Raw genomic sequence first — 25,526 nt, 5'->3', positions numbered from 1 at the left:
GGCCGGGCCGGGCCGGGCCGGGATTGGCGGTGGCGGCGGCCGGGGGCGGCCCCGGGCGGGGCAGGCGGGCGGGTCCCGGCCCCGCTGCTCGGTGCGCGGCGGCGGCACCGGGAGCGGCGGGAGCGGCGGCGGGGGCTGGGGCGCGTCGGCCCCGCAGCTGCGGCTCGTTGCGCTCCGCTCGGCCCCGCTCCGCCCGGCCCGGCCCAGCCCAGCCCGGCCCGGCCGTTAACAGCGGCGCCGTCCCGGGACGCCGCATGTGAACCGGGAGGGCAGCGCCGCACCGCCCCGCACCGCACCGCCCCGCCCCCGCGCACCGGCACCTCACCGGCACCCCGGCTCGGCCCTGCGGAGCTCCGGAGCAGCCGGCACCACCCCCTGCCCCGGCACCCCACCATGAGCAACCTCAACAAGGACACCGAGCACACCAACAGCGGCGGCAACGTCGAGGAGGAGGTGGGGACGGGACGGTGGGTCGGGGATGGAGCGTGGGGAAAACGGGAGCGGCGTCGGTACTGTGGCACCGGGGCGGCCGGGGACTGGGGACGGAGCGGGTCAACGGAGCTGGGGCGCGACGGCGGCAGAGAACCGGGAGCGGCAGCGGGAGCAGGACGGGGCGGCGGGGGTGGAGCGCCGGGGTGTTGGGGGACGGGGGATGGAACGCGGCGCCGTCGGGTAACCGGGACTGGGGTGTCGGGGATGGAGCGCGGCGGCGGCGGGGACCAGGGAAGCGGCACTGGGGCGTCGGGGAAGCCGGGAAGGAGCGCAGCGCCGTGATCGCGGAACAGAGGACTCGACGCTGGGGCTGGACTCCCGGGCCGTCGGAGGACTGGAGCCTAGATGTCGAGGATGCCCCGGGCTGAGGAGTCGAGGCCGGGCTGTGGGAGCCGGAGTACAGAGGTGTCGGGAAGCCGGCGCTGGAGCCCCTGGGCCGTCCCGAGGAGGGGCCGGAGCCGGGTGGGACGAGTTCCTTGCTCAGCCCCGTGTTCCTGTAGCCCTGCAGGGCGGGGGGCTGGAAGGTCCTCACTCACTCCAGTGAGCCCTCTCCCCAAGTCCCTGCAGCTTCTGGATCTAGCACTGTTCTGCCCGTGTGGGCTGCAAGGGACACAGTTGGACGATAGTGATGGAGTCCTTGCCTGTGTGCTGGCAGCCTGGCTGGGGCTGGGGGGCAGTGAGCTGCCCTGCCAGTGGTCCCCTTCCCCTGGATGCCATTGCAAGCCAGAGCCTAGATGCTGCTGGACTTAGGGCTGGGAAGGCTAACAAGGGTTAGTTGTCTATAGCCACATGCTGAGCTTGCAACCCTCCAGGTTTGCCCTTTGGCTGTCAGAGCCACTGGCTGCTGTCATCACTGCACCCCTTGAGTGAGTGTTGGTGCAGTGGGTTTCCAGCTGCCCTCCATCTTGGAGAGGGCTCTGGAAAATGCCTGGTATCGGTAATGTTTTGCTGCAGTCCTCCGTGCCCGGCCCTCAGGACCAGGGAGGTGCTCAGTCCCCTCCCCTCGCTTTCCTCCGTGCGCTCGCGCCGCCGCAACATGGCGCCTGGCTTTCTCCACCACCCACTGGGGCCGGACTGGCCCTGTGTGCCAGCTGACTTGGGGCCATCGTGTCCCCTGAGCTTCAATCCCAGCAAGGGGGACCCGGGTAATGGGGTGGAATGGATTGGCAGGTGGTGGCCATAGCAATTCAGTCCCCAGTGAGGAGCAGGACTTAGGTGATGCGCTGATGCGATGGGAGGTGAATGTGATGCTGCTGGTGGGATGTCCCAGCCTCACTGGATGGCACTGCTGTGGGTGGGTTGAGAGCCGGAGCACCTGGGGCCCTGTGCCCACTCCCGGTGTGGGGAGGCTCAGAAACAGGGGCTTTCACGGGCTGTGAACGCGTGCGCAGAAGACTCAATGCGGCTCCTTGATCCAATTATTCACTGGCCTGCAAAGTCCCCCGAGGTTGCTGCCGCTTGGGGCATCCCATCCCACGGCATTGCTCCAGTTGGGCTGGTGCCTCATGGGTGGTGGTAGGGTGAGTTCATGGTGCTGGGGCAAAGCTGGTCCATTCCCCACTGCTGGGCGGTGGTTTGGCAAAGCAGGTGCTGCAGCATTTTGGGAGCCTGGAAATCCTTGCTCTTTGGAGAGGCTGGTCCTCCCAGGAATGGTGCTCCGTGACTGGAAAACTGAGTTAAAGATGGCATCTCTGGGGAATGGTGGGGGTTGAACGAAGTGGCTCCTGCTCTCCATTGTGCTGCCTCTGCATGTTTGTGGGGAGGGGGACGGTCTGTCCACCCTACTGGATGGTCTGTGGCCTCACTGGGTGTGTCTGTCACCCTGTACCCACAGCTGCAGCAAAGGACCCACCACTCTGGAGGTGGCTGAGGGTGCCTGGGAGGTGGTACGTTGGGACTGGGGAGGGGATATGTCCCAGTCCCTGGTGGACTTGCTGTTGTAAAGCCCTCTCTCTTCCAGGATCCACCATAAAAAATGCTGTGGGTGATGAGCACAGCTTGGGCTTCATGGTGGCTACTCTGAGCCTACAGGAGCCCTCTGAATGCTTGTTTTTCTGGTAGCTCCTTCTGGCTGACCAGGAGCTGTTCCTCACTGCAGAAGCTAATGGAGGCACAAGGAGTGACCTTGTGTTCAGCATCCAAGCATGGTCTAGGGGCCCAGATTCTTGTCCAGAGCTCCCCTTGATACAAAGTGATAAACACGTTTAGAGTAAAGCGGAATCCTTCAGTCCCACTATACGCAGGAGGGTGTGCTGGAATATTTTCCCACACTGCATGGATAACGCTGCCAGATCTGGCGCTGTGGACACTCCTCCATCCCCCCCTGCCGTGTGCCTCCTTCGCCACCTTCCCGAGCCTTGGCAGAAGGGCTCCTTGTGCCCCAGATATGGTGAGGCGAAGCTCCCAAATTCAGCCTTTCCCTTTATCTTATCTGCGAGCCCCTGGATCTTGCAGCCGCTTCCTGGCCGGTGACATGCGGAGGACAGGAATGCCTCTCTCTCCTCTCGAGGTCGTTAACGGGAATGTTAAACAAACAGGGCCTAATGTCAGTCCCTGCTGTTCCTCACCAGACACCTCCCCAAACGTGGTCCCTCCCCACTTGCTGCTATCTTCTGTTTAATTTTCCAGGCAGCCGCCAATCTGCGTGACAGCGTCTGTCCCAGTGCTCCTGAGGGGTGCTGTGAGATGGGCAGCTGCCTGGGTGCTGCACTCCTACCTCGGTGGCAGGCAGAGCTTTTTCTTGCAGCTGGAGGAGCTTTCTTGCTTCCTGTGAATGCTGTGTGTTGTGTCCATGGCCATATTGCAATAAGGACCCTGTGTGTTCACCCTGCTCCCTTGGATTCCTGATGCAGAAGTGTTGGTTCTACTCTGGAAGTTCATCCTTGCTCTCCTAGGAGGTACCTGGGAGGCTGTAGGCCCAGAGGGAGTGTGAGAAATCTGGAGCTAGCTGTCTAGATGCCCAAACCAGGCAGTTGAAGTCTGTGGTTATCCCATGTGCCCTCTTGGCTGGTCTCAAGGGCCTGATTGCAGCTCCATGAGTGGTGGCTGCTGCTGCTGTTGTAGAGCCTGGGCATCCTGGACTGCTAAAGGTAGAAAGCATCAAATGTGAGGTTGTGTAATGTGAGCAGAGACCAGGTGAGGACCAGGAGAAGTTACCTGGCTAAGTTCTGCTTGGAGAGGATCATCTTAGGAAGAAATCCTTCTTTGTGAGGGGGTGAGGCCCTGGCACAGGTTGCCCAGAGAAGCTATGGCTGCCCCGTCCCTGGAAGTGTTCAAGGCCAGGTTGGATGGGGTTTGGAGCAACCTGGGATAGTGGAAGGTGCCCCTGCCCATAGCTGGGAGGTGTAACAAGATGGTCTTTAAAGCCTCTTTCAACCCTAACCATTCTGTGATCTTCCCTGTTGGTCCCTGGCAAGGTTGCAGTGTTCCCTGTTAGAAAGTGCCCTCTTGGGGAGGCAGAAGCTCTCAGCTCCCGGACAACCCTCTCTGTAGCAAGTTCTTCATCCCTGGTTTTCCTTGGCTGCTGTGCACCAGGGCTGCCAGAATCGCCTGGGAATGCTGCTGGTGAGCAGGTTACGTGCTGGATGTCTGTAGCACTTCATGGACTGGTGCCAGGCATCTCTTGACTTCTGTAATCTCTGCTTGAGTGGACCTAGATACCTCGTGCATGTGTGGATTCCAGCTCTCTGGCTGGAAACAAGCAAGGTTAATGTAAGTTCTGGATTCAAATGTCTCTGTGACTATGAAGAATGTGAGGCTGTAGTACTTACAGTCACCACTCACTAATCCTTCTGCACTTGGCCTGGCTGAAGCAGGATGGTGCCTCAGAGCTGTTTTCATGCATCCTAGAAGTCTCCTCAGTGTTCGATGCAGCTTTCTGTCAGTGACAGATTGTTGGCTGAGCAGACACCCTGGAGTCACCATGCGCGCAGAGGTTCTGGGAACTGGTGTGTTCCCAGACCTCCTCTTGGTCTATCACTGAGTTGCTCTGACGGGGGGAGGGATATGGAAATCTCCCCATTGTCTCCTGGTGTTCTGGTGCCTGTGAATACCCTCTGAAGGAGCTTCCTTCTTCTTTCTTGCTCTTTAAAATCTAAGTTTCTTAGACATGAGTCTGAGCATTAACATCTCAGTTAGTCCTGTGATGGGGGTAACTCCTTCCACCTGCCACCTGGCTGTGTAACTGGGGTAGTAAATGAGACTCAGCTGTTGCCTAAAATTCAGGCTCTCAAAGAAACCTCTAAGACTTAGTTTCTGAGTTTTAGCAGGCAGGCATTCTTTATTGTGGCTTCAGAAATGAGTTTTCCTCCTTGGCTAATCTGAGGAGTTGCTGAGCAGAGCTTTCCCTAGTTGGCCTCAGAATGAAGGGGTTTTTGGTGGCGCCTGTGGAAGTTAGGAAGGGCCAGACCTGAAGGCTCCCTTGCTTTCTCCTCACCAAGATAGAAAGGATGGCCTTGGCGATGTCTGGGAGATAGCTAAGAGTATTTCAGGTTTTCCTGTCCTTCCTCATGGCTCTGCTAGAGGATCTGGTGCTGTGGGAATTCAAGAGTTGCTTGCTGGAACTGGTGTGGAAGGTTGTAGAGCCAAAAAGATCCTTTGGGCTTGCTGGTCTTGGCCATACCAAGTCATGGAGACTTTGCTGCTTGGATCAAGGAGCAATGCCTGTCCTGGAGCTCTGAGTGCCTCAAATAAAGACTTCAGCTTGAAGTCTCACCATGGCATGAGTGTAGAAGTGAGGTGGTCAGACTTCACTACAATGCTCAACACCTTCTTGCACCACAAGGGATGATGGAAACTGAATTCCTCCTGTGTGCCCAGCACTGTGGAGCTGGACCTTTGGAGGAGCAGGGTAATGGGACACTGGAGCTGCAGAACTGTGTGATCTTGAGCCAGCTCAGCACATCTGATGAGGAAGGAGCAGTGGCACTAGGTGACCCTGCCCTTGGCATGGCAGAAGTTGGTGCTGCAGGTTTGGCAAGGATGCTTTGGCCACTGCCCCGTAGGGTCATAGTGGGGTTGGGTGACTGGAAACCCAAGGGCCCAGTCAGGTGGTCTTACCCATGGGGAGGATCTCCAGCCCTGCTGTACAGCCCAGGAGAGACTGTGGGAACCTTGCACCTTCCTGTCTGGGATGGTGCCTTCCCTCCTGTGCTGCAGGAGGTGGTGAGAGGTTCTTGCATTGGTGTGGGGTCAGTCTTGGCACGTGTCCGTGTGTCAGAAGCTGTTGGCCTGGGGATGTGTGTCCTTCCCGTCTGCTTCCAAGGGCAGAAGGCCAATGTCTCCTGAAATGTGTAGCTGCCCCGGGTCACCTGTAGCAGTGGTCTGAAGTGCAGAACAAGCTATGGATTGTGAGAGAGCACCCGGAAGGGCATGTTGCAGGTTAGGGTTGGTATTTTTGGTCCATGTTTGAGTGGCACAGCCCTTCCCTGCTGTCCAGTGACCTTGTCTTGCCAAGAGCTGGACTGATGCAATGGTGGCTTAGTCCTGTGGGTGCTTGTCATCCTCCAAGGATGTCCTTGTGTTTGGGGGTGACACTCCAATATTCACCATCCACAGCCGAGAGCTGCTGTGAGCTTTTAGCTCACCATCCCTTGGGTTTTGCTGTTGGGCCATGGAGGTACCTGACCTGCTCCATGGGGCTGGGGCATGGCCAGTGGTGTGCTGCCCCGAATTGGGTTGATTTGAGGAGAGACTCATTTGCCTCTGGACGTGTCCTGGGAGGCACAAGACTGAAAAGTGCCCAGGAATCACTGTATGGCAGGGCAAAGCAGATACAGATATAATTGCTTAAAGACCTGAGCTGAGAATGTTCCTTGTGGGGGTCCTGCATCCAGACTCATGTCTCCTGCCAGCCTCTACTCTGAGCAGATACTTGTCTCACCTCTGTGCCTCCTGCCAGGAGAACAGATTGCTTGGGTGTGGGCAGGAGGAGCTGGTCTGCAGCAGGTAAGGTCTGTGACTCCAGCCGATGGTGACTGGTGTCTGCAAGTCCCTGACATCATAGGGTGGCAAGTGTGGGTCTCTGGAGCCCACGGCTTAGTGTGGTGTCTGGGTAGTGCCAGTGTGGATGTGAGTGTCCTTCAGCATGTTGGTTGTGCTGCTTGTGCCTGTCTCCTGGCTTAGTGGACCTCTTGGCAAGGTGGAAGGTGACAATGACATCCTGAGGGTGCTGAGCCAGCATCTTCCTGAGCTGGGAGCTGCTCTGTTGGACAATAATCTCTTGGGAATTGCAGGGCTGGCCTTTCCAAATGTTTCATCAGCTTTGAACTCCTGTTGTGGTCCGAACACCTTCGGGTGCCATCCTTTCCATGAGATGCTGCAGGGACACAGAGGATGGGACTTGATAGCACAGGGAAGCCTCCATGGCAGAGCCACACCAGCAGTGCTTCCTCTGCTGGGGCCAAGGGCTATTCTTGGGTGCTATCCCGTTGTGCCTTATCAGCTCCCATGTGCTTCCTGCTCCCCCAGGCAGGGGCTGGTGCCTCTCCCTGCTTCCCCCTCACCCTGACCGCAGGGGTGGCTGAGCCCTGCTGACATCCCCCTGCCTGATGTGGGAGATAAGCAATGCTGAGGAGGGGCTGATCCATTGATGAGCAGTGTGAAACACCCCAGCCTTGGGGACAAAATGCTTGTGTACTTGGGCTTGCTTGTGGTCAGCCTCCCTCCCTCTGGGTGAGCAGGATGTTGTTCCTGGGATGTCTTTCATGCAAAAGGCTGATTTTGGAGGGAAATGCCTGAAGCCCCACCTTGCTTCAAGTGCTGGGAAGGTTCAAGGCCTTCTTTCCCATCTGGGGATGGGTGAACATCTTTCTGGTGACAAGGGAAGCTCTGTGCCTGCTTGAGGCTTCCTGGCTGGAGCAGCTTCTGGCCTGATTCTGCACTGGAGCTCAGTGCAGCCTTGTCTGAGGACATCAGGGCTCTGCCAGGGCTGGAATGGCAGCAGGAAGCCAGCTCTTGCCACCTCTCTGCTGATGAGGGGAGGGGAAACTGAAACACAGATCAGGGAAGGAGCCTGTTACAAGCCCCTTCTCTCGGTGTCTTGGCCCATGGTGTGGAGGCTGCCCTGCTGTCCTGCCGAGCTGTCCCTTGCACAGACCACCATCTCTCTTCCCCAGTTTTCTCCTCTCCTGTGATTCCTGGGACTTAGATGCGCTGAGGAGCAAAACTGCCCCGTGCTGGATCTCCCCCGTGCAGTGGCAGGACCTGCACTGAGAAGAAGGTGCTGTCCCATTTTACAGCCCCGCCGCTGGACTCTCGCGTTCCCCTCCCCGCAGCCCTGTTGTGCAAGCTCGCCTCCCTGATTTCGCTCCCGTGCCTTATAAGTCCCGGCTCCCCGGGCAGCCGCAGCCTCGCCGCATTCCAGCGGCCTCGCGTCAAGTGGCCCTGGCTGCATCGCCGTGGCCGGGACCGGGGCTCCGTGTGCCGCTGCGGCTCTGCTGGTGGCCCCGGGTGCCTCAGAGGCACCCCGCTGGGATGCTCTCCTCTGGGAAAAGCTGGAGTCCATGTCCCTGAGCTGGGACATGTCCTGGCTGCCAGAAGCGGGGAGTGCCTTCAGGATGCTGCCATGGAGCTTCTCCCTGTCCTCAGCAGGATGACACAGGGCTGGTGGTGTAGGAAGAAGGTTCAATGGGCCTTGTGAGAACGAGTGGGAGATGGCTTGTCTGCAGGAAAAACTTGCACGCAGCTGGTGTAGCTTTCTGGAGAGGGGAGTGTCCAGTGGAACAGTGTTGGAGGAGGCACTAGAGCCCATTCCTGCTGTAGCTGTCCTCAGGTGTCTGGAATCACTACTGGGAAAGGTTTGTGTGCTCCAAGTGCTGGGAGTGTGGATCCAGGACCTGCCCAGTTTGGAGGGGCTGGAGTGGCCCCAGTTGTGTTGTGGGTGATGTAGCTGAAGGCCTGAACTCACAGAAGGGGAGGGTCAGCCTTACTGGTTCCCATGGGAGGAATCAGAGTAGTCTCCCAACAAAAGCCCATCACCCACAGCAGCCTTGTGGGGGGTAGGTACCTATGCCCTTACATTGGGCACCTCTGACATAACCTGACCCTTGTTGGGCTGTGGGGCAGCCTCTGGCTCTGCTTAAGGCTCCCTTTTGAGAGCTCTTATTTAAAAGCAGCCATGGCCAGGAGCTGTGGATGCTGTAAGAACTGTACTGACCCTCTGGTGGCACTGGAGCTGTGGCAGGTCGAGGCAGGTGCTGCTGCCTGGCTCCTTTGAGGGTTTGGTGTGAAGCTCCTGGGTGTGCTGGCACAAGGTGTGTGTCTCTTCAGGGAGATGCAGCTGTGCAAGGACTGACACTGAGACCTGAGGGCTGAATGGGTTTGTCCTTGTCCCTCCCTCCTCCTGCGTGGGAAGCTGTGCTGGGATCCTCCCTCTCTAAGAGATGGCCTAGATGGTCTTGTCCCTCCTGGCATGAATCCTGTTTTCCGTGGCTCTCCTTCATCTCTGCCAGGTGTTTGGACTGGGGAAATCCCAAGAGGGGCAGGGATGGGGCAGGGAGAGTGTTTTCTACAGGGCCTGCAGTAGTGTGATCTTGCTGGGCTGTCCTAGGCAAGAGCTGCTCCCTGCCCTGCTTCCCTCTGTGCCTGTCTGTCCAGTTCGGATCAGCCCTGGGTGGGATGGGGTTGCTCTCACCTGGTATCTCGAGTGGGTGGCAGCAGAGCCCAAGAACAAGCTTAGAACATGGTAGTCCTGGGGATCTGCTCCTGCTGAACGTCTGGATGTGCAGTTTGACTCAGGAAGCTCCTGACCCAGCCCTGGATGGATATTTTTGGTGGGTGTTTTTTTTTTTTCTGTCCAGTGGCTTTTCCAGCTGTGCAGTGGGGAAATTCAAGATCTACATGGATCTGGCGTTTAGTGCAGGGAGTTGAAGCAGGGCAATTATATTTTAGCAGAAGCTTACCCTGTCATGGCATATTGAGTGTGAGGTCTGAATGCCTAGATTTTTCAATCCAGGGTGGTCCTACCAGCCTCTCAAAGCCTGCAGGACTTGGGCTGCAAAGGGCTGACTGGAGAGTTTCAGTTTGGTTAACTCACTGGAAGATGCTTGTTCAGATCCTGTTGCCCTCATCTACAGTTTGCTCTCTTTGGGAGCAGGGGAGGAGGCTGGACTAGAGCTGCTCTTGGGGCACAAGAGGCTCAGACTGCTGAGCTGCCTCCTGCTTTTCTTCTGTGGGATAACCCAGATCTCCTTTGCTTTATGCCTGGTGTTAGAAGTGAACTTCCTCTGGCTTACCTCACTCTATCTATTGCGTTATTGCTCAGGTCTCTCATCAGCTTCACCCTCCCTTCCCTGAATAACTTGGTCTCTTTCCTCTTACCCTTCTCTTGATCACTTATGGATGTGTTAAATTGCAGAGAGCTTGGAAAACAAACCTCTTGGTCTTGTTGCTTCTAACAAGCTCTTCTGAGCAGGGACTTTTTTCTTAGTTTGTCTTGCGTACACCCTCTTTGAGGTGGTTGGATGGTGGCATTTGGGATTTCCCAGGCTTTGGGGTGATGCTGACCCTTGGTGGGTGCTGTGGCTTGGCTGTGGGACCCCCTTTCCAATGCTGTGGATGGTGGCAGACAGGATTGGGAGGCAAAGGGAATCTTTTGGCCTGAGAGAGAATGTTTCTTGCTGCCATCCTTGGCAGCAACTTACGCCTCTGGCGCTGGGAGCTTGTTACCTCTGATACTGGGAGCTTGTTGCCCCTGACAAAGAGCTTTCCTGGGCACCTGCCTTGCTCTGTTCAGGCCACTGTAAGAGCTCCAAGTGCCAACTTCCCCTTCCCTAAGCCACTGCACAACTTCCATCCTGTCATGCCTGTCGCAAGGACTTACTGAGCGACGTGTCACGGGGCCATTTAGAGACCCAACAGGGATGCAGATTTCTATCTGCTCGGAAGAAACATCCATTCTGGGGGCTGAGCACACTCAGATCCTGAAATATTGAAAAGGGATGAAGCTTTCACATGGCTGAGGCACATGTGTGCCACCACACTCTGCAGTCCTCCCCTGCAAGAGATGGCTGTGGGTCTTCTGGGAATGCACTGCAGGCACTCCTTGTGGCTCATGCCAGAGCGCAAGCGCTGGAGTCTTCAAGGCATCCAGAAAACTGAGAAACAGTGACATTGCCCCCTCTGTCTGTGCATGGGGTGCCCCTGGAGTGAGGCACTGAGGCATCAAATGAAGGGTGGCTGGGGTGGGGAGTCTGTTGGACTGAGCCTTGGTGTGTTCCTGAAGTGCTCCACATAACATTCTGCTTTCCTAGGTCAGACAAAGCAAAGGTGTGTGGTAAGGCCATCCATATTGAGAGGGATCAGGGGAGGGGATGGGAAGGATGCTCAGTGGCTGCATTCTCCGGTCTTGAGATGTGCTGAGCTGGAGAAGGGCTCCCCACACTGGTGGGGGGTGGTGGCACCTCTCAGTCTCAGCATGCACAGAGAGCACCCCAGCCTTTCACGGTCACTGTCCGTCCTGGGGGGCTTCAGCTGCCCCCTGAGTTGATGTGAGGGGTGTTTCTCTGCCTTGACAGGACTGTCCTGGGCACAGGAGGTCAAGGAGGTGAGTTTTCTTCTGCAAATAGAAGAAACTTCTCTGCATGGAGGAATCTTGATTTGGCTGCCCCAGAGGAATTACGGAGTGCAGAGGCTCCCATGTTTTCATGTGCTCACTGTCTCTAGCCCAGGAGCAAGGCAAGTGTGTGCTGCTCAGTTTGATGGTAAAAGAGGTTTTGGGTACAACCCCTTTCCCTGGGGAAGGGGAAATGGCTGAGCAAAACCAAAAACGTGGGAGTAGAGTCCTTTTGCCCTGCAAATGTAATGGGGTCACTCCACACTGGAAGCAGGCCGGGAGATGGGCTCTGGCTTGAGGCTCCTGCTCCTTGTTAATGATGACGAGTGTCTTCATGACCCCTGTTGTGCATAACTTCCCTTTCCAGCTCTTTGCTGATTTACAAGAAGTCTCTGCAGCTTCATCATGCTGCTTCCTATGGAAACAGTCTGCCAGCCAGTGTGCAGGGAGAAAGTGGCCACAATGGTCTGACTGTTGAGCAGAGTTCTACCAGGCCATGAGCCTTCAGCACTCTTCTTCCCGGCTATTCAAGTGAACTATTCTCTCTAATTTTAATGGATTATCTATTGAAATCCTCCTCTGACACCGTGTTTTTTGCTTACACATGAGTGTGTTTGGACTTGGTCCATGACTTCTACAGCCTGGGAAGAGCAGCAGCCCTCAGGGCCTTGGTGCAGCAGGGCTGCTGTTGGCAAGGCACAGCAGAACAAACTGTGAGAATGGCTTTGGGAGAGACTTCTGAAGGGTCTGATGTGTGTTGGGGAAGGATCTAGGCCAGGACCCAAAAATCTTCCTCTAGTGGTGTTGTAGGTGTCAAAGGATGTGAGTGGAGTAGTGAAGTGTTTCTCAAAACTGAGGGCTGTCTTTGAATTGATGACTGGAGTAAAGTGTCAGGATAGGCTTAGGAGAGGAGATCTAGTGTGTGATCTGTAGAAAGAGCTGGAGAGACAACTGGGTCTTCTGCTGGTTTCTTCTGGACCTTTGGGATGTGTCAAACTGTTAGTTCCTATGGAATGTATGGTCTTTTCCAGTTTAGCCATCAAGGATGTGGGCTGGTGATTGTGCCCTGATCAATGCAGGCCTTTCTGCCGGGCACTGAATTTTTGTAAAGGTCTCCATCCTTTGTGGCAGGAATGAAAGAGGGCTGTGTGTCTTTTATCCTGGACAACGTTCCTCTAATGCAGGGAAGGGTTAGTGGACCTTTGGTTCAAGGTGTCCTACTCTTGCTGCACATGGCTTCCAAGCTCTGCTCTGTGGTCCCACGTTGGCACCAAGCATCTCCTTTCAGTAGAGCTCGTTGGCCTCTCCCCTAGGTACGGACGCTGTTTGTCAGTGGCCTTCCTGTGGATATCAAGCCCAGAGAGCTCTACCTACTCTTCCGACCATTCAAGGTAAGGTCTTCAAATCTGATTTTTGGTGCCAAAGACGCTGTTTTGTGGATGACCTGGCAGCAAAGGTCTGTCAGGGGGAAGGGAGCATGATGTGGGAAGGTGGTGTCTGTGCAAGCTTGGGGAGCCTGAAGCCAACATGGTGTCCCATGCTTGTGCTCAGATGGAGAACCTCCCTGGGAGCCTGCCGTTGGAATCATGCTGTCTCTAAGCTTGATGAAATCCGCTTGGACCAGCCCTCCCTTGGGGATGTATCCTGATCCCCTAAACTCACTATCTCTCTCTAATCACCACCTGGGCTGTCCCTGGGGAAAGTGGGGTTCCCTTGTCTGCACTCCTCTAGCACGGGGTGGGTGGTGTGTGCTCTGTAGGCACTAGCCAGGGCAGGGTGCTCATTTTCATAGCTGGAAGGAGTGCTAGAAAATGGGATTTATTCCCCAGGGGCCAGGATGGGATAGCTAAGATACCTGCTCTGCCCTCAATCTTCTCCTTTGGTGGGAAAGAAGTGTTACTGTCCTTGCTCCTGCTGCCTTATTGAGGGCTTAGTGCTACAGGAATTCCCGGGGCTGTCACCTTGTGTCTCAGTTGTAGCTTGGCTCCTTTGGGAGCCTGACACTGACTTGCTTTCTTCCCTCCTGCAGGGTTATGAAGGGTCACTGATCAAGTTGACTTCAAAGCAGGTACCTCCTTCTTCCAGCCTGGGTATTTTTGGCTTCTGCTAGAAAACCAGATGTGCCGGAAGGGGAGGGGGGATCCCATTTTGTTTTCAAGCACTCTCTGGGATCAGCACCATGTACACAGCTGGGTTCTGCTGACCCCGCTGTCCTGGTGGTCCCAAGCATAAGCTGAATGTTCCCATGTTTTCTCTTGCTGTCCTGGGTGAGACCTGAGGCTTCGGCCTCAAACCTTGTGCTGCCATCAGCCTCCCCTACTCCCATCCTGACCAAGGCAGCAGGCCCCCTAGCTGGGGGCTGTTGGGGTGAGTGGTGTCCCCACACATGGGGATGCCAAAATGTTTTGGTGTGCTGGGAGAAGGCACAAAGTGGGAATCTTGGGCTGATGACCCAAGACCCTTCAAGCTCTGCCTGAAGCCCCTCTGCAGCTTTGGATGGTCTCTTTTGCTTGCTGTCTGGGGCAGAGGCAGGGGGAAGGTAGTCTGAGAAGTTGCAAGAGGCTTCAAAACTGAAATTGTTGTTATTTCTTTTAGCCAGTTGGTTTTGTGACCTTTGACAGCCGGGCTGGTGCTGAAGCAGCGAAGAACGCCTTGAATGTGAGTCCCCGAAGTGCTGGGGGGCTGTGGGCCACATGCCCTGCTGTAGCTAGACCTGGAGCTGTGGGTTTGGCTTGGCCGTAGGATAGGACAGGAGGATCTCCCAGCTGTGCCTTTGAGTAAGGAAGCAAAACAGTCCTGCAGCATCCCACCAGGGAAGCGGGAGAGCTGCTTAAGGCTGACATCAGCCTGAGCAAATGGATGTCAGCTGTGTCCATGTTGTTTCTGATAGCTGGAAGACAGCTCTGGGGCCTCTGAGGGTGTAGGGAACTGTTGTTGCTGAAGAAAGTCTTGAGGATGGTCAACATGGGACCCAAAATAATCCCTATCCCATGTGGGCCTGCAGGAGTTGGTGGGATCTAGTCAGCAAGACATGGTTCTGCTCTGGTATAGACCTTGCCTTGGGCTTTGGTACACCTGCAAGTGCCTCTGCTCAGGCTGGCAGAAGATGTAGTGGCACCATAGAAGGGAGCTCCCACACAGGTGGGGGTTATACCAACTTGAGTACAGACAGGATTATCTCAGCCCCAGCAGACAGATCTTTCCTGGCCGGTGTTGGCAGCCATAGTGGTTGATGAACTGCACCTGAGGAGCAGAACTGTGTCCCTCATGTTGGAAGCAGTGGTCCTGGGCCAGCTAAACATAAAAATAAAAGCATGTGGGAGCTTGAGTTTTGCAGTGAGATGACAAAAATCTGGGCATGTGACTGCAGCATGGTGACCTTAGTTCCCTGGTTCAGGGGAAAAGCCTGTGCTTGGACTGGAAACTTCACGTCTGAGAGACTCCTGTGCTTTCTCCTGTGACAGGGCATCCGCTTCGACCCTGAGAACCCCCAGACCTTGCGGTTAGAGTTCGCTAAAGCCAACACAAAGATGGCCAAGAGCAAGCTGATGGCCACACCGAACCCCACCAATATCCACCCTGCCTTGGGTGCACACTTCATTGCACGGGACCCCTGTGAGTATGCTGGGAAGCACTTGGAGATTGTTGCTGGTCCCCCTGGGAGATGCCCAATCCTGGGAATGCTGTCAGGGTGAAAGGAACCCTGATCCACATCTGCTTTGACTGAAACCTGCCTGGTGCAGAGAGGTTGGAGTTGCAGGAGAATAACAGACATCTGCTGAGGCCAACACCAGAACTGTTGGGAGAGTTGGTTTTGGTAGTTCAAGTGATACCGTAAATCCCTTAAATCATCCCTAGTTGTGAAACATCCCTGGGTGTGAAGCATAAAGAATGAGTGCTGTGCCATCACCCTTGGTGTGGCCTGGTAGGGTGAGCAGCCCCGCTGAGCATCATTGGGTGACGAGTGATGTCCTCTCTGAGAGCCCCCATCTTCTGTCCTGTGGCACCAGCCCTGTGCTGCATGTGTGAACCAGCCTGTCCAGAGCCTCTGTGGAACCTGTTCATGACCTCTTTTGGCAAGGCTGGGAGGTCAGAGGAGCAGCTGGGCACCCAGCTTTTGTACCTCACTGGGATGGCAGCACAAAGCTTTAGCCTGGGGTGGGAAATCCAGAGCCTGCCCCCAGAGCAGGCCTTTGGGGTGAGGTACTGAGGTCTGTCCCCTTGTCTCCTCCTGCACAGATGACCTGACTGGAGCGGCTCTGATCCCAGCGTCCCCTGAGGCGTGGGCTCCCTACCCCCTGTACACCACGGAGCTCACCCCTGCCATCCCTCACGCCGCCTTCACGTACCCGGCGGCCGCTGCTGCGGCCGCTGCTCTTCACGCTCAGGTGAGTCGCTCCCCACCTCCCGTGCCAGGATCCAGGCCCTCCTCTCTCCCCGCCCTGGCACTCATTCCCGCAGTCTCTGCTTGCCAGTTTGACCCTGACCTCTGCACCTTTGGCTCCTGGACAGAGCCTGCCCCTGGCTGTGGGCATGGGGAGCCCAGCCCCGAGCCAGCTGCAGGGGAGGGGTCTGTGTGGCCGAGAGCAGGCAGAGCTGGGCCATGATTTCTGACCCTGCAGGTCCAGCCTGCTTTCCTGTGAGGGGCAGGCAGGTGGGAGGAAGCCAGGGCTTGATGTCTGGCTGACTCTGTTGGTCCCCATGGCCAGAGAACCATGTTGAAGGACTGCTGGGAGGAAATGCTACCTGTCAGCAAGTAAAATAGCTATGAAAGGTCCTCCCTGAAGTCACAGCAAAGGCAACAGGCTCATCTTGGTGCTGAGGGGCTCAACTGTGACCCAAGTGACTCAAACACTTTCAAAGCTGGAGGAGGGTGTCCTGCAGGAGACGAGTGACCAGAGCCTTGCCATGGCGAGGAATTCTGATGGGACAGCCTGTTAGCCACTCTGGGTGCAGGCTAGAGAGAAGGGTCATTCTGTGCATGAGCCTCTGGAAGTGCTGGTGGTGGTGCAACCAGCTGCCTAGGCTTGCTTGCTGACAGCTGGGGACGTAGGGATGCCTTTACTGGTCTGAAACTGGGATGCTTTAAGGTACAGAGACCAACACAAAGTCCCTGAAACCATGGAATGCAAAGGGAAAGCCAGAACAGAAGCAGTGTCCTAATTCCAGGTTTAGGTGCTTGACTTGAAGCACTTGTCAGGAGAAACTGGAGCCCTGTCTCTGCCCTGCTCAGTGTTCCCAGCCAGTTGTGCTCTTCCTGCTTCTGTCTCTGCTCCCATGGCGGTGCTGTGGGGGATTGGGGCTTAACCTCTGAGCTCTGCCTGCCAAGCAGGGCGTTTACCTCTGCTCTTCCCTGCTTAAATGGAGAGGAAGAGGAGCTGTGCTCACTCATCTTGTCCTCCTGGCTGGCAGTTAGCTCTGTTGGCCCTTTGGCGTCCTTGTGCTTTCAGCAAGCTTTGTGATGGTAACTGCCCAGCTTCAACCCAAGCTTGCTTCCCAAATGCCACATGGAAGGGGATGCAAACTCCTGGCCTCTGTCCTGCCCCTCTCACACCTGCAGAACTCTCCTGCTTCTGCCCTTCTACAGGTGAGCTGGTGTTGTGCTGAAGTTCCCATGGGGTAGGCGGGAATCATGTGGGATTTAGGGCTGGACCAGGGACTGGGATGTTTTTCCAAGGACCTCCAGAGCCAGGCTGGTCTTTCCCTGGGAGGCTTGTACTTGCTGGTGTTTTCCAAAAGTGGTGGTGCCCATAACTAGAGGGGTGTGTTGTGCTCCTCACTGGCCCAGGAGAGCAGGTGTCTTCTTGCCCCTTCTGTGTAAGGTGGTGGAGCCAAGGTTGAATTGTCCCTGGAAGGGAGGACCAAGAAAAAACAAACCACTCCTTCAGCCTGGTTGAGGGAGGTGAAACATTTACTGCTGTTGCTTCAAAGATGGTCATTGGTGACTGTATGGGGACCCTGAGTGTGAGGGTTGGTCACCAAAACTTTATGGAGCATGGTGGGGGAGAAGGAAAGAGGAAAGTTATCAAGGAGGCCTTCAGCCAGATCTTTACCCTCTGGGGTCTAAGTTTCTTCCCTCCAGTTGGCAAGTTACTAGTTTTGAAAGAGATTTTCTGGCCTGACTATAAGACCCTGAGACTCCAAGGAGCCCCCTGTGTAGGTAGAGCTCTCCCTGCCCAAGAGGGTCTATGGGTGGTGATGGCTCCCTTAGGGAGCCAGTGCAGCCCCTCCAGGCCGTGGCTGGACCCAGCTCTCTTCCCAAGAGGCTGCCAGCCACAACTGCTCCTCACTGTGCTGAGCCAGCGGTGACCTCGCAGGGGCACATTCTGGCACAGTATATGTTACCAATAAAGTTTTACATGGTTAAACATTACTTGGGCTGGCAGCTGTGGGCTGCCCAGTCTCCAGGCTGGAGCCCTCTCCCTTGCAGAGCTGAGGCAGGGTGTAGTAAATTAGGGAGGTGACTTTTGCTCACAGACTGGGCTAAAACCTGTGCCCTTAGTCCCAGTGTCCTGAGCCCTCACTGTAGGGGTTGGCTTGCACATGTGATAGGTTCATAGGTTGTTCCCCAGGACAGCCACAGTTCTTTCTTCTGAGCCTGGTGTTGGCTGGAGGACGTTCCTGGGGATGGTGGAACTGTAGCAGCTCCACAGCAATCATCTCTGAGGCAGGAAAGCAGTTGGAGGCCGTAGCTAAACCGAGATCTTGTTGCAAGAGACTTAAACCTGAAGGGCTCGTCCTTTTGCAGCACCAAGTTCAGCGAGGGGGAGAGGAGGTGGCTGCCCTTGGCCTTCTGAAGGGCTGCCCAGAGGGCTGGCAGGAGAGATGAGGGGCAGGAGGTGGTGTGAGGCTGGCTTGGCCTTGGGAACCCTTGGTAAACCACTCCCAGATGAGACTGATGGCCGCTGCTCCCGGCACTGCTGCGCCACGGTGACGATCCTGGCGGGCACCAGGCAGCTGTAGCTGTGACTGCAGCCTGACCCTGCCCTGCTGGGGACTCTGCTGACCTTTAAGATTGTCCCATCTGCCTTCCCTCCCTCCCACCTTCTCTCAAATCCCTCCTTTGATGTCCCTAGTGAACTCCAGCCATGATGCCAGCGCAGGCTAGCCCTGAAGCTCAGAGCTGTCCCTGGACATGGGACGCCCTAGTGATGCCTTATTGCAGCTAGTGGAGTGGCTGTACCACAGCTCCATTCCTAGAAGTGTTAAGCATGATGGCAGCCACATCTGGAAAGACTGGTAAGGTAACCATCTCTCCTCCAAGGTGCACCATGGGATTTGCAAGCTTCTGCCCATCTCTGTAGCCCGTATCTCCTTGGCAACCCAGTGCATGGGCCTCACGCTACCCACCCACCAGAGCCTGGGGAATGAGATACCAGGCCTTCTTTCTAACCCACATCTCCAACTTGGCAGCACATGACATGGCGCACACAGCATGGCACCATCTTACATCAGCTCCTCCCAGCTGAGCCAGGCTCAGCCAGGCCCCGCCGGTCAGAGGGGAGCAGCCCGGTTGAGCCAGGGCAGAGACCACCCTGCCACTTGGCGTGAAAGAAACCTGGTTTCTCCCCAACCTTGACCCTTTGAGGGCAACCAGAAATACACCTTGACCTCACTCCTGGCACACGGTGGGGGAGGTGAGTGACGTGATAGCGATAGCACACAACTAAATTTTAGTGGGCACCTTAGACAACAGCACTTGCCGGTCACTTTGTTCCAGAATCGCATACCGGGACAGACCCTGCCCTTAATCATGGGTCTAATCTCACATCTTTCCTCTCCAGTTACTGGAAATGAAGCCAGTTCCTACCTGGAGCTTGGCTTCTCTCTTGCAACCTGAAATCACAGGCAGTACACAGGTTGTGTGAGCTGTAACGGAGGGAATTGGCAGCCTGGGAGAGAGGGGAGTGGCATAGGAGACTGGGAGCTTGGGAAGAGGGAAGGTGGACTGGTTGGCAGGGAGATGGTTGATCTTTGACTGAAGGAGTTAAGTTGTGCCTCAGTTCTCCTTGCAGTGCTTCTGAGCAGACTTTTTTCCTCTCTGTGCAAGTGATTTTGGGGAAAAGAAGCCACCATGTTCCTGGAGCTCTTCTGCAAAGAGGTGCTTCTGGCTGTGGCTTCAGGACTCTGCTCTGGGCAGGGCTTGCCCTGGGAAGCATGGGCTGGGTACAGGATTGGTTCATAAGAGCATGAGTGAATCTGCTGGTGGTGGCCACATGGTGCTTGCTGACCTGTTGGATATCCAGAGCCCAGGGAGGCCCTTGGAAGGTAGGGAGCCAGGTCATGGCTTGAAAGCTTGGAGATGCCAATCCTTTTAGGAATTGGGCTGCCCTGGGTGCCCTCAGGGCATCTGTGTTGCTGCTGCCTTGTCTGGAGACTTTGAAGAGATAGCAGAGATGTATCTCTGATGCTGGAACCTGTCCAAGTGAGTGGTGGTTGGAAGGAGCAGTCCTGGATTGTGGGTGGTGGTGGTGCAAGAGGTTGTTACCCCAAAACCCCTTTCTCTGCAACTAAGCACTGACAGATCCTCCCTGGGATGGATGGAGACAGTGATGGATTTTCTGTCCTTAATAACTTGTTGCCTCTTTATTTGGGTGGTTGTGTAGGGGCTTAGCAGGACTATTTTTTCTGGGCAAGCTCCATGCTTCCCAGTGAAGCCTCTTCAAGACCTTCATGGTCGTAATGTCTTCCTAAATTCAAGTGACTTAGTGGTGGCATAGCTGACCAAGCAGCCCCAAGCCCTAGGCAGTCCTCTCCTAGCCAGGGAAAAGCAGGCAGAAGATGTTCTGAGCTCCACCAGGTACCTGTTGAGCAGCCATCCTCACTAAATGGTTGGGTGAACTGGACTGAGATGCCATCAGAAGAGACTTGTGGCCATCGGTGACTTTCCCTGCCTGGCTCAACCCAAAGGAAAGCAGCACAACTTGCTTCCACTCCAGGAAAAAGGGAAATGCTTGTTTGCTGCAATCTGTGAGGGGAGTGTGTCTCCATGAGCTGTAGGGGTACAAGGCATTGGATTGATGGATGGATGCCTATCCAAACATTCCTAAGCAAGAGGATGGATCAGTACTTGTCTTCTCCTCTGTGTTCCTCAACCTGGTGTGGGATGATGTGCTGATCCTCCAGCTCTCTCTTGCTAGAGCTGCCTGAGGAGACAAGAGCTGTCTGAGGAGACATGTGTGCTCAATCTGACTGCATCCTGCTTTCCTGGTGATGGGCTGAACTGCTCGGGTCTCACACATCATGCCAGCATTTGGATGCTTGTTCCCATCCCCCTGGAGGACCCTGGAAGCAGGTGGCCTGGGTGCAGTGCCCGCTGCTGAGGCAGAAGGTGCGTGTCCAGTGTGCACTAATGGGTGAGGAGGTGCCTTGTGGGTGCAGCTGCACCACTGTCCTGGCCTGCCTGGGTCATGTTCCTATTGGCCGTGTTTCCAGCTGGAGCAGAGCAGCTCTTACCGGCCATCAGCGTGGGTTGCCCAAGGCTCTCTCCTGGTGACCTTCAGCCGGGGGAGCAGTGACTGCGAGGCTGAGGATCTCAGCAGCACGAGTGAAGATGCTGCTCTGCACGTGAGCAGCTGGCAACAAGACGCAGCTCTTGGATGTGTTGGTTGGATCCTACCAGCTCCCAGCAGCACAATGGAGTACTGTGTTCTTGCCTGTACCAGAAGCCTTTCTGGTCCCTGGGACTATTCCAGCTGTAGGGGTAGCTCGGAGCTCTGAGAGCTGCTGGGGCTGCTTGCAAACCTAAAGGTAACTAAGGAGGAAAGGCAGGTCCTCCAAGTCAAAGGTGGCCTGAGGATAGACAGACCTGTGTATTCAGTCCTTTCCCTCTTTCCTTCTGAAGGAATTGCTCTCCATGAGAATAGTGGGCAATGGATACTTAAATTCTGAGGGTAATTGGGAGAGACAAAGGAGGTCTTTACAAGGAGAGTGAAGTGCTGATGTGGTGTTTCTCTGCCGTATTTATAATTTCTTTGTGACTTTTAGGCAGCTGCTGCTGGTGTGCTGCAGCAAGTGAGGGATGTATCACCTGGCCTCTGGAAGGTGTCAGGTAGAGACACATGTTTCTCCTCTCCAGCTCTTTTTCTGGACAGATGTTGAAGGTGGCAGCATGAGGCTGCTGCAGTCAGCTGGCAGTTTCTGCCTGTTCCTACAGGCGGGCGAGCAGGAGATGTTTCAGTGGTGTGACCAGCCTCCTTTCCAACTGTGAGCTAATGCTTCTCCAGAAACAACTGTGTCTCTTCCAGTAAAAACCTCCCTTGTTCTGCTTTCCTTGCCCAGTGCTGGACATCTCCATTCTTTCTCAGCTTCCTCCTTGACGGATGTAGTATTTTGAGGGGTGTGAAGAGAAAACTGCCTTGGCAGGTGCCTAAAGAGCGTGTCCTCTTGGCTGGCTACTGCCTCCGATCTGCTGCTTCCAGTGCTTTCTGCTGCCCTCAGAAACGTCCCTCCTAGTGAGTTCCTGCCTCGTCCCATCAAGCCCTTAATCTTTCTGTGGGCTGAAAGACATGGCAGGTCATTCCCTTGCCCTGACATCGTGTCAGAGCCTTGGACTATATCCAGTATTGTCACGTCTGCAGGAGCTCCTGCTGGGCTCCAGGCTGAGCATCTCTGGATACAGGGCTAGGCTGGTGGTCTGTGAGGCCACAGTGTGTTGGGCTGGGTGAGTTTGGTGTGTGAGCACTGGAGGACCTACAGGAGGAATGTGAGGAGAGGGGTCCATCAGCAGTGGAGGTTTATTAGTGCCAGAGCTATGAACGGTGCGTGTTTTAAGAGAAAAGCAGGATTTTTGTTGAAACTAGAGGTGCTGAGGCTCTGCATGTGGGGCAGAAGGTAGTTCAGACCCCTGAGGAGAGGCTGTAGGGCCACCAGGCTGAGGGAGTGGAGTAGGCTGTGCCGGCTCACACAAGGCCCTGCTGCTCAGCAGAGCCCAGCGTGGGACGGAGGCGGCTCTCGGGGTTAAGCACTCGCAGCCTTGTGAACTAAGGGGGAGTTTCCTGTTGCTGCTGGGCAGGAGGAAACTGCTTCCAGCTGTTGCGGGGAGGGGTGCTGGAGTGGGAGACACTGGCCAGGGATGACGGCTGCTGGCTGCCGAGGAGATGTGGCTCTGCTGAGCAAGCACCTCCTGGTGACAGGGCTTGGGGGGAGCAACTAACCCCTGTCCTTGCTTTGGCAGCTGTTGTGGTGGCCCTGTAAAGTTGTCTGTGATGCTGCTGCCCACTATGAGCCTTCCTGGTGGTGTCAGTGCGAGGGGACAGCAGTGTCTAGTGCAGCATGGCGGCCCTGACTGGGCAGCAAGGGTCCCTCTCACAGGCTAATGAAGAAGTGAAAACAGGCTGGGTGTGGCACCAAGACAGCACTTTGGTCCTGGCACTGGATGGGAGCCCTCTCTGGGGAGGAAGGTCTTGGTAATATTCATGTCCTTAAGGCTGGACTGACTGGTATGCACTTGGCTGCTGTGTCATGTAGTGAGGTATGGGGCCAGCTGGGAGCTGACTTAGTGGCACCCACTTGCCTTGTGAAAGTGTCTGGCAAGAATCCAGCAGGTTATGGAGCCATAGAATGGTTTGGGTTGGAAGGGACCTTATAGGGGGGGTTCTGCTGCTTTTCTCCCCATCTTAGAGCCAAGTCTATCGTTCTGCTGGTTCCCAGAGCCCTGAATGTACCAAGCTGTGCTCCCCTGCCAGCAGCTGGGGAGGGAGGGGTGTGGGATCACTGCTGTGCTCCAGCTCCCTTTGCAACCAGCAGCAGGATGGAGCTCCAGGCGCTGCTCCTGCTGCTGGTTCTGTGCTCAGTCAGGTGGCATGGGCTTGTCTCCTGCTGCTCCCAGGCATGGAGCTGCTAACACAGCCCAGCCTGACAACCAGCCTTGCTGAACCAGCAGGAGCATCTGAATGTCTCATGCTGCTGGGTGTTGCCAGGTTTTCTGCATCTCTTGATGGGCTGGAAAGTGTCTGTTCAGTTGCTGTTCCTTGTCTGCTTGTCGAGGCCCCATGCAGCTCCTTTCTTGGCAAGGAGCAGGTCTGAGCAATAGAAGTAGCAGCAAGGACCTGACAGGGAAGCCTCCAAGCCTTGCTGGTTTGCAGCTCTACCAGGTTCTTCCCATGATGTGGTTTGCCTGCAGCTTGTTCTGGTGGCTGAGTTGTGACTCTGTGAGTCTCGCTGTGGTGGATGAGCCGCTTCTTACCCATGTCATGCAGAGGCTATCTGGTTTTAATGTGTAGTTTTAGATGCCTCCTTTGGCTGGCTGAGGGTGGAGCAGCCATCACCTTGGGGTGCTATGTGCTCAAAGTGAGCCCCCTCTTCCCTGCTTGAAGCTGAACAGGGGGGAAAGAAGTAAACTTGGAGGGGGGGGGGGCAATGAGAGTGTGCTGGGGGTGAAGAGTCCCTCCTTGTGCCAGCTTCTATAGTGGTGAACTTCATGGATAGCTTAGTGGTGACGAGCTTCCCAAGCATGAAGAGTGGTGTGTGCTGTAGTGAGCGGGGGCCAGGTGTGGGTGTGAATTTTGGGGCTGCCTTCTGGTTATGCCAATAGACAGAGAGTGCTCGAGGTGTTGAGATAAGCCCTGAGATGGGCTGCTGGCTTCCTTCTTGGACACGTGGGATCCTGCCATGCTCCTTCAAGGAGGACCTGGCCAGGTCCCAGTGCCACCAGAGCTGGCCAGTGTGAGGCTGGCATGCTGGGCTGTGCTGGCATGGTGCAGCCCCAGGGTGAGATGCTCCTCAAATAGTATTTGGGGCTCAACCCGGAGCCTCCTTTCCTGTACTGGAGACATCTTTAGTCCGTAGACTTTGCACACGGCTTGAAGAAGCTGAAGGTTTGTGCTCTGTTTGAAATAATCCTGGATCATGGACCTCTGCCGTGGCTTTCTTTTCCAGATGCGCTGGTATCCTCCCTCTGAAGCTACCCAGCAAGGATGGAAGTCTCGTCAGTTTTGTTAGTTCGTTAGTAAGTAATTAATTACTCTTGGAGCCAGATCTTTGTGCTGCTCTTCCTTGGGCTCTTGTGCGGGAGGAGGGATGGGAGCTCGAGCTCAGTCCTACACATCCCCCAAGGACGCGGTTGTGTTTCAGGGATGGGTTATGGGAGCGGGGGGACCCAGCGAGCTCCGGGGTAGAGAGGGGGCCGTGGTGCTGCTCAGGGGGCGGATCCAGCCAGCCCCCCTCGCTCACGGCCGCTCCTCTCCCGCAGTGTCTCTCCTCGACTCGTGTTCCTCCCCCCTGCCTCTCCGCGGAGGGATGTGCCAGGGACGATCGCTCCGACTCCTCTCGGTTTGGTTTGCGGCCAGCGGACAAGGCGCCCGGCCCCGCCGCTCTCCCCCCGGACTGTGGGGTACCCCCTTCCCCGGACTGTGAAGCCGCCGCGGCCCCAGCCGTGGGGCTGTGCGCCGCCTCCATCCCCCTCTCCCTCCATCCTTCCCTCTATCCCTCCCCAGGACATCCTCCCTGACCGAGTTTCGCCGGCCGGCTGCGCCGAAACCCAGCCGGGGGGGCTCGGTCCTGGGCTTCCCCGGGCTCGCCCTGCCCTGGGGGGCGGCTCGGCTGAAGGAATCGAAAGGCAAAATGGGTTTTGCATGTTTTCTGGCATGAATTAAAACACTTAACTTGTGTCTGTGTGAGTGTAAGTTTGTTTGTTCTAGCGTTTGTGTAACCGTTAGCAACAGGTCTTGGCCCAACGGATTGATCCATCAAGGTTTTCCTCTTGCTCCGGTGAAGACTTGGCTTTCAGAAATACTAACTGTCCTTGTCTCACCTCGTCTCCCACCTCTACCCTCCCCTCCCCAGGACGACCAGAAAAATTTGAAAAACGCCTTTTTTTCTTTTTTTTTTTTTTTTTTTTCCTTCTCCTCCAAGTACAATGCACTGGGTTTCTGTTCTCATCCATTCTGCTCCTGTTTTAAAGTCAGGGTTATTATTTTTTTTTTCTTCCTTCTTCAGACTTCTATATATAGAACGACTGTAAAATATCTAACCTCTTTTTTGTTTTCCACATCCTTCTGATTGGAGAGCATCCAGTCCTGCCAAATAATCAGCCATCCTTATGGGAATACCGAACAAAAAAAAAAAAAGTACGAGTATTTTTGTACCATGTGTAATAAGGAAATATTTATGCATCATAAAGAATTTCTTGTGTGTTTGTGTGCAATTAATTATTATTATTATTATTAAAGAGAAATTGTAATCCTGTAAGATAAGTTAATGTTTAGTTAAAAGCTTGAAAGAGAAGGGTTGTCTTCTGTACCAATGATTCAGTCAGGCATAGTAAACAAGAAATTGTGCAATTTTTGTTTTAGCATCTTATTGCTTGGTATTGAAGTGCTTTAAGTATTATCTGACCATGGCTGTCTCGCTTGTATTAAAAGATTTGAGAATAAGTTGCTCTATAATTGCTGATCCTATGAGAATGTGAAACTGGATAATATATGAAATGCAACCAAAAAAAAAAAAGAAAAAATATACCCAGAGGCTGCTGTGACTCTTT

The 25,526-nt window shown here is 55.2% G+C and overlaps 1 protein-coding gene across 1 annotated transcript; it reads left to right on the top strand.

Moving 5' to 3' along the window:
* The first annotated feature begins 259 nt into the window (after window positions 1-259).
* Window positions 260-25,526, top strand: RBPMS2 (RNA binding protein, mRNA processing factor 2). Its single transcript, XM_032700740.1, has 8 exons — window positions 260-453; window positions 12,358-12,435; window positions 13,074-13,112; window positions 13,640-13,702; window positions 14,509-14,659; window positions 15,284-15,432; window positions 23,924-23,993; window positions 24,237-25,526. The coding sequence occupies exons 1-7, from the start codon at window positions 394-396 to the stop codon at window positions 23,984-23,986; spliced, it is 603 nt and encodes a 200-aa protein (XP_032556631.1). The 5' UTR covers window positions 260-393; the 3' UTR covers window positions 23,987-23,993; window positions 24,237-25,526.

The sequence above is a fragment of the Chiroxiphia lanceolata genome, chromosome 12 (genome assembly GCF_009829145.1).
Source record: "Chiroxiphia lanceolata isolate bChiLan1 chromosome 12, bChiLan1.pri, whole genome shotgun sequence".
NCBI classification, from domain to species: domain Eukaryota; kingdom Metazoa; phylum Chordata; class Aves; order Passeriformes; family Pipridae; genus Chiroxiphia; species Chiroxiphia lanceolata.
Note: the sequence above shows the minus strand (reverse complement) of the source record. Positions and strands in the feature narration are given on the sequence as shown.